Source organism: Anoplopoma fimbria, chromosome 6 (assembly GCF_027596085.1).
Source record: "Anoplopoma fimbria isolate UVic2021 breed Golden Eagle Sablefish chromosome 6, Afim_UVic_2022, whole genome shotgun sequence".
In the NCBI taxonomy this organism is placed as follows: Eukaryota; Metazoa; Chordata; class Actinopteri; order Perciformes; family Anoplopomatidae; genus Anoplopoma; species Anoplopoma fimbria.
In genome coordinates, this window is record NC_072454.1 from 8,218,178 (window position 1) to 8,229,460 (window position 11,283).

Here is an 11,283-nt window from a genome sequence, read left to right on the forward strand (position 1 = left end):
GTGTCGTGTCTGTAAATAGCTGTGTCAGCAGCTTAAAATGAGGCAGCAAAACTAAAATGTGTAAAGTGTGTTCAAAATGCGATCAAAACGTTTTTTCATTTAATTTGTGTTACTGTCTTTTTTTAGATCACTTGAGATGAGAGGGAGGACACACACATTTTTTATTTTTATTTTATTCAACACATTTAAAAAGTCAAGGGCTACCTGGCCAAGACAGCTTCATAAAAGGTGACGACAATAAATCATAGAATTAATACATTAAAGTGTCAACATATGTAAAATACCAACACACATTGACAAGTAATAAATGTTTAATTTACCATTGTATTTATGAGCTTTCAAATATGCATAAATAAATAAAACAAATACATAAACAAATAACATATAAATTAACTAAAAGTCTGACCTTACACTAAACTTACACTAAACTAACTTTGTAAACTTCCTAAACTTTCTAAAACTGCAATAGTTAGTTATTTTATAATCAAAGGTAACTTATTCCAATGTCTTGAACCACAGAAGTAACATATAGCCATGTTGGTCTTGAACCTCGGCAGTTACAAGTCAATACCTTCAGAATTCTGTGGTGAAGAATATGTATGAGTCTTCATTGGAAAGAGAGAACTGGAGAAATACAGTAATTATGTCACTTTATTTCTCCAGAACTTAACTACAGGTTTCCTTGTTTGGGTGCGCTGGTCTGTCATCTTGTGGTAACTTCATGTACTGCATTATCTCTCCCACCCACCCACTCACTCCCCAGTCCATAGCTACCTGTTCCAATCCCAAACTTGATTAAAAAAAAAACACATCACAAAGTTTACTTTTATTACAAATCGTTGCTTGGGGTCAGCAAACAGGTTAAACAGGCGCCTCAACGTTTGCAGAGTTTTGGGTTTTTTTTTTCTGGGGTGTAATATGACACATTGGATGGGGCTGGGCCTGATTCAGCTCCTAAAGCCAGACAAGCCCAGCCCTTCTTCAGGTCCCGAAACAGGTTACATGACACACTCGGGTGGGGCTGTTTTATCTGGAAGGATTGGTCCACACCACACCTTCTTGACGGACACCCTCTTTTGCGTAAATACGCACGGAGCGCCATATATAACCGGACGCACCGCACCAGCGCTCCACCAAAACGCTTTGCGCTCCTTCACACCTCCTCTCCCCGCTCCACACACTCCGATCGTCGGTCATGTTTCGCTGCGGAATCGCCTACCCCCGGTGCAGGTGGATCGTGCCCCTGCTGCTGCTCTTCGCCATTATTTTCGACATCATCGCCATCGCGGCCACGTCGGGATGGGTCGAGGACGAGGACGCCAAGACCCACTACGCCAATATGTGGGAGCAGTGCCGGGGCAAGAATGACAAATGGGTCTGCGAGTCGCTCATGGAGAACTGTAAGTGTCCGTTTTTTCCCCACTCCATTACACCCGATACAGGTCCTCCTAAACAATAGGAGGAGAGCGAATGGGAGAGAAAAGGGGAGTTAATGCAGCCAGTGGCATGATCTGGGTATGTGTATGTGTGGCTGGGGTGTAAACATTCAACAATCCCATCTTGTAACTTGAAGGACTCGACCTCTGACTGCAACAAAAAAAAAAAAACTCCCAGTGGAGTGGAGGGGAGGAGGAGTGAGGCCTACAGCACTCTCACTCACTCAGGCGGACTGAACTTTGATCCACTCACTTTTTTTTTTTTTTTTTTTTTTTTATCATATCCCCAGCTTGAGCAAACACAGGAGGCATGAGGGGGATTTCATGCTGCTGTTAATAAAGCACCACAGCCTTTTCTTCAAGTTCAACTTATTTGTGTAGCCCAGTATCACATTAAGTTGTTTTCAGGCCTTCAACATAAGTTATTCCAAGATTGAAAACTAGAAGAAAACTTTAAAGAAGTAAAATCCTCATATCGTGGGGGTGAGACATAAGTAGGGAAATACCATTAAAGCAAATGATTTCATTTGATATCTGTGTGTAGGTATCAAAATACTTTAAATAATGAAGTCAAAATGTCCTCCAGTGGAACAGATTGTATGGCGGCTCTGCTTCCCCTAAAAACAACAACTGCCAGGAAGTACGGCACCTTTTCTTCTTCAATCTGATTTTGATAAACACAGTGAATCAATATGAGCTGCAGACCGATGTCATTTCAGATTGATTTAATAACAACGCTGGATTACATTTTATGACACTGTGACTGTGGCTGCCACATTCCCAGCCAGCAGGCCAGTCTTCCCGTCGCTGTGTTAATGCTAAACTTTTGCTTCCAAAGGCAAGAGAGCAGAACATGTATGCCACTACTACAGCTGCTTACGATTTACCTCGCTGACACAGATAGTATATTAGTAAAGCTCTATTGTTACTACAACAAGTACTTCTAATAAAGAGCACAGCTACATTTTAATTCTAATAAAACTGTTCACATAAAGTTTGCTGGGGGGGGAGAAACGCTCAGAAAGTTTTTATACCACAAACTCTCAACTATGCCTCTGGCAGATCTAAAATATTAGAAATAGTTTTTTATCTACTCTCCTGAAAAAGTGGGTGAGAATAAGATTTAAGGATGTCTGTCTGTCAGATGTGGATATTTATAGACAAAGTGTTAATGAGATTCTTTTCTCTAGTGCACAGTTCCAACCAAAGACACGTTAAATCACTGACACACAAAGAGTGTTGAACAATAACTGTGAAAAGAGCAGACTTCTGTTCTCTCACTCTCTCCTCCTCCTCCTCCTCTTCCTCTTCAGGTTGTGTTTGTGTTATTCCACACCCACACGGAACAACAAAGACTGTACTGTTGCTTTTGTCAGACTCTGTGGAAGTCAGCTAGAGAAGCTAAATGGCAAATGGCTCCATATGGAGACATTAGTCTGAATGCTTTCATCAGAGCTACATTCCTGATTCATTTCAGGGTTTTCTTTTGATGGCTGATATATGGATTGTTTTAAGTCATTATTACATAACCTGAGTGCTAACCCGTCAAGTCCCGACCTCAAGACTGACTGTGAGTGAAGGAAGCCTTCGTAAACCTTTGACAAGCCCATCAATTATTAAATCAATTATCTGATATGGTGCAATTTGCTGCTTTTTAAAATGAATTGTTTTTTGGGGGGGATTGTTGGTAGGACATCTTCTTAGACTCTTGTATATTTTAATTTAAGTTTATAGCTGTTTTTAATTGATTTAAGACTAATAGAGTTGCAGCTCCAGTGCAATGTCCACTTTATGTTTATAATATTTAATTACAGTAGTCATTTTTGTTGGTTAAAATCCTCAACAATGTGAAGTGACTTGTCTTATCTAGATGTAGCTTCCAAATCCCACATCTTCTTTCTCTGTTTTTTGTTTTATCATGTGCATGTTTGTTAACGTTTAGTTACGGTTTGACGAGTCAAGTCCCGACCATCACTTATTTCACTCCATCTTTACAATTATGAGTGGTAACAAAAAGAGGTTAAAACACAAATGATATTATTTGATTCCCACACTGTGAGAAGTATTTTTTCCTTCATTTTCTGGTCTCGTATGAGGTTTCAGATAGCGTAGTTTTAACTGATACTGCTGCTCTCAGCAGGACTGAAGTGGTTCAACCTCTGGCTGGATCTCAGATACGTTTTTTCTGTGAGGTTCCTCTGAGCATTCTTGAGTTACATTTCTGGTCTAAATACTTGTGGGATATGTTGGGGAACTGAAAACTGAGGAAACAAACATTACCAGTGCAGTCCATGTAGTGAATACTGGCATCGGACCAAACACACTCCCTGTATTTGTGTGGAAGCTGCAGTTTTTCCTGCAAACTACAGGAGTGAACATGTTTTCTTCTTTTAGCATGAGAACGTCATTGGGAGAAAGCATGAAAGGTAGATAATTACTAGTTCAAATGAGTCATCATGGGAAGGGCAATGTGAAGATATGTACCCATCAAGCGATTTACCAATGAAGTGCTGGTTCGACAGCTTTATTGCAACATTTGATTTTTAAATGATTTTTGCATTAATGCAATGAAACCCATTGATTTAAATTGCTGGATTAGCTGAAAACAGACATTTCAGCTTTTCAATTGGATTGCCTGAAAATGCACCATATCCCAAAATATATTAATGTTTCAATATTAAATAACAAGGGTGCAACTAACTATTATTTTCATTATCAATTAATCTGCCAGTTTTCTTAAAAGTTTTGTCTAGAAAATGGCAAAGTGTCATCTGTTTCCTTGTTTTGTCTCAAAGATATTCACTTTAATGTCAAATATGACAGAAAAAGAGAATGTTTGGCATTTTTGCTCGACTACTTCTAATAATTAATGGATTAGCAATATAGTGGCCAATTTAACTTACTGTCGATCGACGAATCGATGAACCCTCACCTTGCAATCTACTGTATACTTTCATAATAGATTTAATCTATGTCACCCAGGGCCGGGCAATATGGAGAAAATTAGATATCATCATATTTTTGACCAAATACCTCAATTACGATATTGTACGGTTGACCGTTGGTGCTTCAACGAATAATAATAATAATGACTTAAGTTGGTGAACAGGCTGATAAGTTCAGAAAAATACCATCACTTTACTGTAATGCAGCCTTTAAAACCAGGAACAGACGAATCTTATGCCATATTACGATGTCCAAAACCTTAAACCATATCTAGTCTTGTACCACTATATTATTGTAACATTGATATGTTGCCCAGCCCTAATGTCACCCACTCCTACATTAATTGAAACAAATCACTTTCTAGAACCTCTACCTTTTGACTTCCAGTCACATGATTATAAACTAAAAAGTTTCTGTATGAGTAGGATTTAAAACACTGGCACCATGTTCCCAGCACAAATAGCTGTCGGCTGGTTTGGTCTCCCATTAAAAATGTTTTCTCAGAAAGCGCAGGGTGTTGGGAGTTGATCCCTGCTGGCTGTCTGTTCACTAAGAGGCCTGGTGAATGTCATTCTTGCTAAGACAACGGCTGAATGTTTACCCCCCCCAAAATAACTCCCAAGTAGTATGAAAAAACACGTTTGTCATGGCTGAGGCCTTATGCAATGCTGCAGTTAAGAACATGTTCCCGTGTGTTTACAGTCACAGTTTTAAAATGAAGGAGTGCAGTCTAATCTCAGGAAAACAGATGTTGAACAGCTGCACAGCATTAAGTATAAGTGATCGGGGCAGGCACACACCCAGACATTTTCACCATGTATATAATTAAGGGCAGAATATTCCTCAATTTAAAAAAGAATCAGGAATGAGTACAAAACACAACAATGCAGAGCTACATGTGGTATATTAAGTATATTACATATGAATGCAACAAGTAGAGCTACTTCCTGTCTTTGTTTTACCCATGAATGTTTTGCTCCCCGGGCGCTTCATTGCAGCCCACTGCTCCTCCGGGATGGGTTAAATGCAGAGAAATAATTTCCCCATTGTGGGACTAACAAAGGCTTAATTATTATTATTAATTATTATTATTATTATTTACATTTTAGCCTGTAAAAACAACCCGACGCTCATCTGTAACGTGTGTGGAAGTATTGAACTGCTCACATGTTCACATGCAGCCTAAAAAAAGTTCAAATTCATTATAAACACAGCGCAGATGATATGTTGTCACACAGAGTCACAAAACCACAGAATGCTGGAATGCTGACATAATTCTGTTCATCATTTTGTTTTTATTTTGGGAAACTGCAACCGTATGCTTTAAAGTGACAGTTCACCCCTTAAATCATAAATGCATATTTTTCCTCTTAGCTGTAATGCTGTTTATCCATCTGGAATGGTTTGGTGTGAGTTTCCTAGTTTTGGAAGTATTGGCTGTAGAGATTGTTGTGAGCAGTTTCATGTAGAATATATTTTCTTTCAAGCATAGTTCGTACCCGAAACTGAACACAACAAGGGTTGTGTATTAATTTAAGTAAATGTGTCATGATTTCTGGAAAGACACGTTGCTGTTGAGTTTTTCTAAATGTTTTTTTGGCCCTTTTAGTGCCACAAGCTGTGTGACGTATAGTCAAATCATATTTGAGAGAAGGCCAACATTTCCAAAACTAGGCAACTCACACTTGCTTCAGTTTTCTGCTGTCTAAATTTGTATTTAGTTAATTCATGCACAATCATAAAGTAACAATGTGATATCATGAAACTTAAAGTAGCGTTTACTCCCTGCGTCTTCATCGGAAAGGGAATTGAACCAGTCGAACGAGTCTGGTGTGTGTCGGTTTGTGCAGGATGAGAGTAATACCTCAGGCTGAGGCAGGTAGGGAATGACCTAAACACATGCAGGTATGAATAATTTAAGGCGTTGGCCGATCCAGTTACAGCGTATTGGGTGTAACTGCATTCTGAAAATGCACACAGCGGGCTTGGCTGTAGTTTGTTTGTTAGAGTTTATATGATGATATTTGACCTGCATGTGTAAAGCTTGATGCATAGACATGTTTTTATTTTAGTACTAGAGGGCTTGTGAAAACTTGTTCAGATTTTACACAGTAAAAGCTTCTTCTTATTCAGCAGCAACTTACATTGAAACACGTTTTATCTCGCCTTATATGATTTGTACAAAGGGTGCAGTACGATTCAAAACTATCAACCACTTCATACGTTTTTCGGCTCAAAGATCTGCAACTAAGCTTGATGGGAGTTGTGTGTGTCTATGACTGTATCTGTACTTCAAATTCCGTGTAATTGTAGATGTCTTTGGAACATCGCAGAGTGACAAAGCCACGGGAAAGTGTTGTTCAGGGTGTGGCGGTGGTGTCTGTTGCAACTAAACAGGTTGACTCCTTCTCTTTCCATATCAGCCTGAACCTCCCTAACCTTGTGTAATGAACCTATGAGTTCATGTTGTTGAGAGAGAGAGAGAGAGAGAGAGAGAGAATCAAAGATGCAACAATGACTGAAGACCATGTGGACACATTGCATCTTTACCGCAAAGAACTGTGTTCGTTATTGTCTGATCAGATGATCTTTTCAGTCTTTTTAGGAGAATATTAATTGTAAATAAAAATGCTACTCAAAGAACAAAAAAAGTCCCCTTGCACCTCTTGCTGCAGCTGTTAAACTCATAACTCTGAGTGCAGAGAAATAACTGAAAGCCACTAAGATAGACATATCAACATTTTTATCACAGGAAGTAACACAAATCTAAAAGTGTGTTTCTGTTCAATTCCCAATAATGTCCTGGCTTTAACATTTTTTTCCATTTGCTAACATGTAACTGACTTGTTTGTTTGTGTTGATTTCTCAGCTTGGGCCCAGGCCGTGGCTGCTCTGATGATCATAGGCCTCATCATCCTCATCATCGCCTTCATCATCTCCTGCGTGGCTCTCTGCTGCTCGCTCAACATCACTCTTCTGCCTCTCATCGGAGCTCTGCTGATCATCGTTGGTAAGAAACTCACGCACGCAAACATTATATATTTCGGCAAGTGTTACTACTTTGATATTTGGAAATTAGTTAGAGGTGTTTGAAGTAGATTCCAATGGAGTCAGCAATAACAAAGAACAACCAAAATTGTACCAAAGTACTTTGTTAGAGAACAACATAATACCTAACCACCTGGGCTGCCTTTTAAAGTGGTGCTTTTATGTAATTCTTCATGGAGAAAACTCTTTTTCTTAGTTACCTAAGAATTTGCTTTGGTCGATGACAGCCCTACTTACTACACAAAGATCAACACTTAAAGAAGATAAACTGAAACTATGACAACAGACACCTCGACTGTTATTTGCAGCTCAGGGAACATGTTTATGCTTATATGTTTCAAGTTAAGCGATTTAGCTGTAATTTGAAGGAGCAGCCTCAGGGGAATGCTTGTATTAAAGGGTCAGTCTACCTAAATCACAAAAAAACCCCATATTTTCTTACTTCTTAAGAGAAGAAGCCAAAGTTCTCAAATGTCAATTGTTTTTAAAAACAAGCAGCCATGCAGGAAGTTTGCCTGAATAAAATGGTCTAAAATCGACATATTTATGATTTGAATCAGTATATATATCTGATTAAAGAATAATTAAACAACTTAAAAATGACATACTTGTTACACATTTTGATTGTACCAAAAAAGGAATGAGCTTTGTGTCAAGCGAGAATTTTATGATTTTTATTATCATTTTGTCTATTTCTGAACCTAAATATTGATATTCAAATTGATTTAATAAGACCATGTGTTAGGTAATTTTGTTCCACATCTAATGCCGATCATGGTACAGCTGAAAGAAAAATATTCATCAATTCATTCTTTGGAAATAATATTTAAGTGGGAGTGATCAAGGGAGGAAAACCAAACCTCAATTCCAAAGAGAAGTGATGAACACGGGGATGTGTGAAGGTTTGACGTAGAAAGAAGAAGTCATTAAAAAACAAAGGGAGTGGAGAAAGTGAGTTAGACATTTTGCTACAGAATGAGGGAAGGGCCAGGTTTTGGTGTGACCATGGGAACAGCTGGTTGAGCTGCTGATGTGACTGACTCACCTAACAGAAAGTCTGAGAAGGAGACGCACACAATTATACAGGGCAAGGCAAAAAAGCAGATGAAGTTCTTCAGAAATTGTCACAAAATTTCAGAATGAATGTTAATGATTATTAAAACAGTTTGTGTTGGGATGAAGTGTCACTCCTGATTCACTGCCTCTCCTGTCTTTGCTGGAGGGCGTAAAGAGCTTTTGTTACAGAAAAGTGATTCACAAGTCAAATCAGTGTCTCACTTTTTTCTCGAAATTAAATAGTCAGAGGCGACCATCAGTTGCAGCGCCTCTTCTGCTCTTACTGACTCACCTCGGTGTCACAGCTATCATTATGTTGATGTGACTTTCACACGCTCATGTGGAGGTATTTTCCACACCCTGCTGTCAGTGTCGGTGGCCTGACTAAAACGTTCCCCTCTCTCTGTCTCTCTGCAGTGGTTCTCCAGATCATCGCTCTCATCATCTACCCCGTCAAGTTCAACGAGGAGCTCTTCGAGGGCCACTATTACTACACCTGGGCCTACGGCTTCGGGTGGGGAGCCACCATCCTGTGCATCGGCTGTGCCGTCCTCTTCTGCTGCCTGCCTCGCTACGAGGATGAGCTGAGCGGCCTGGCCAAGACCAAATACATCTACTCCTCTGCTTAAAGACTGAACCTGCACACCCACCCACTTACAGACATTTCCACGTTCCACTCTGAGCTGGATCCGCGCTGGCAAATTAATGTTTTTACACTGTACCATTTCACCAAAGATCCACGAAGACTCAGTTCAGTTCAGTTAGATTTGGTTCGGTCGTGGATCAGAAGTTACTGGAAGTGGACTGTAATTGGATGTCACATCTGCTTTAATGTACAAACCTCTATTTTAGATAAAGTCTTTATTTTTTACCATTCTGCATTTGAGTGAGACATCTTCCACATTGTATCTGTACTTTTTACCAGTAACTCTCAATGCAAGATCACCCAAGTGCACTTAACCTAAGGGAATTAATTATGTGTAAAGCATAGCTTTAGCTTGATTTATTTTAGAACAACCTTGGTAGGAAAGTAGCTCGGACTAAAAACTTGCACAGGATGCAAAAGATAATTATTAATCATAATTTGGTTTTGTCCCATTTTTTTATAATTAGTTTTTCTCAGTTCTTCAACGTGTCTTTTATTCTGCATGTTGTTGTGCGTGAGGTAAGAAGGAAGCAAAGGCTGGGAGTCAGAAGCTGAATGTAATCTACATTTATGGAAATGTAGTTTAACAGTCTTGTTTGAACGTTTTGTTTTTAGTTTTTTTTGATAATTCTTATCTGCTGTGTCCAGAGTTTTATATATTTTTACTTATTACCAAAGGGGTTTAACTGTGGGAGTTTGCTGTGCCGTCTTTGTATCGGTTCTGAGCATTGCTAATAATACACTTGATTTGTAAACACAGCGTGTGATATGTTTATTGACTTGGCTGCAGTTGTTCCATCTCTGTTAATCTAACCTGGAAACAAATTCAGAATAATTTCCATTGATTTTGATAATTAATCTCTCGTGCAAATTTAGAAAAACTTGTCAAAATGTTGTCTTAAAGGGACCAATATAAACTCTGACTCTCCTTTTGGATGTCGTGTTGCCTCAAAGTAGAGAGCACATTCAGAGAAAAGAGTTTTTCATTCACAGACAGATGACCAATCATGTATTTTCTAAAACCCCTTATGAGATTTGATAATGCTCTTTTGGCTTACTGCTGGTTGAGACCAAGGTGTACAATCTGCTGACATACTGTGTGTTAAATCGGTGCCTTAGCTTCTTTGGTGTTTTTGTTTTTGAATGTCATATCAAACTGATCAGTCTGGTTTTAGTGACTCATGTTTATTCCCTGTCAACAGTTACATTTATCTCCATGCCAAGACCAAGTTAGTGCCCAAACCAGACCAAGTTGTATTGTTGTTATTACATGAAAGAGTTCTAAGGAAAGATTTAACTGTAAAAAGAGACGGGATAATTGTTATTGGATCAATAGTCAAAGTCTATAACCATTGTCATCATCTGAGTTGGAGTCTTGCAAGTTATTTATGTTGCAAATTGCTGCATAAATAACTGACTAACTGAGAATCGATGCAGATTCAGGCAGGTGAAGGTGAGGTAAAAAAAATATATATATTTGCTTTTACTTATGGCCAAGAATCTCTCTTAACGCCAGCTTTTTCAGACATTAGTCATTGTATGGGTATATAATGTACTATAGGGAATGTGTTATTAACATTCATCCACACCTGGAATTTACCCAGCTGTTCTGCTGTAGTATGAAATTGATTATTTTTGGTAGTCTGTGTGTTTTTACGCAATAAAAAGTTTCTTTTCTTTTGAAGCGGTTTTGTTTTCTGACTAATTTTACACCACAGTGGCCATGTTTGTGTTTGTAAGGGATAAAGAGGAAGAGAGAGGAGAAGGATAAAGTGCATATACTCTACAATTTTTCTTTAATGTTTCATAATCTGATCCCCCTCTTTGGTAGGACATAAAGATGATCAGATTTCTCAAGGGGCCAATACAAATAAATAGCATAAAAACACCAGAAATGCACCTACGTTTCGAAACTGATCCAAATCTACATGTATATGCAAGTTTCAGTTGTTTATTAACAATGTCAGTCAGGCTGGGCAGAAAATCCAGTTGCCACCTGAATGCAAATGATGTTCCTCTGTCAGTGTTTGTACTCAGACTCATATCGGGTTGTCAACACAAACACACGCACACACACACGCACACACATACACACACACACAGGCTTAGTTGAAATACAACATACAGACACACAGATGTGAGTCATGAATT

At 38.7% G+C, this 11,283-nt stretch overlaps 1 protein-coding gene across 1 annotated transcript; it reads left to right on the plus strand.

Moving 5' to 3' along the window:
* The first annotated feature begins 947 nt into the window (after nt 1-947).
* perp (p53 apoptosis effector related to pmp22) lies at nt 948-10,816 on the plus strand. The gene is made up of 3 exons (XM_054600323.1): nt 948-1,400; nt 7,252-7,392; nt 8,904-10,816. The coding sequence occupies exons 1-3, from the start codon at nt 1,196-1,198 to the stop codon at nt 9,113-9,115; spliced, it is 558 nt and encodes a 185-aa protein (XP_054456298.1). The 5' UTR covers nt 948-1,195; the 3' UTR covers nt 9,116-10,816.
* The last annotated feature ends 467 nt before the right edge of the window (nt 10,817-11,283 follow it).

What these genes read in the sequence shown, in the direction of transcription:
- perp (XM_054600323.1), top strand. Translation starts at nt 1,196, where the DNA reads ATGTTTCGCTGCGGAATCGCCTACCCCCGGTGCAGGTGGATCGTGCCC. An exon ending in CGAGTCGCTCATGGAGAACT is followed by an intron (nt 1,401 to 7,251) that starts GTAAGTGTCCGT and finishes TTGATTTCTCAG; the next exon opens with CTTGGGCCCAGGCCGTGGCT. An exon ending in AGCTCTGCTGATCATCGTTG is followed by an intron (nt 7,393 to 8,903) that starts GTAAGAAACTCA and finishes GTCTCTCTGCAG; the next exon opens with TGGTTCTCCAGATCATCGCT.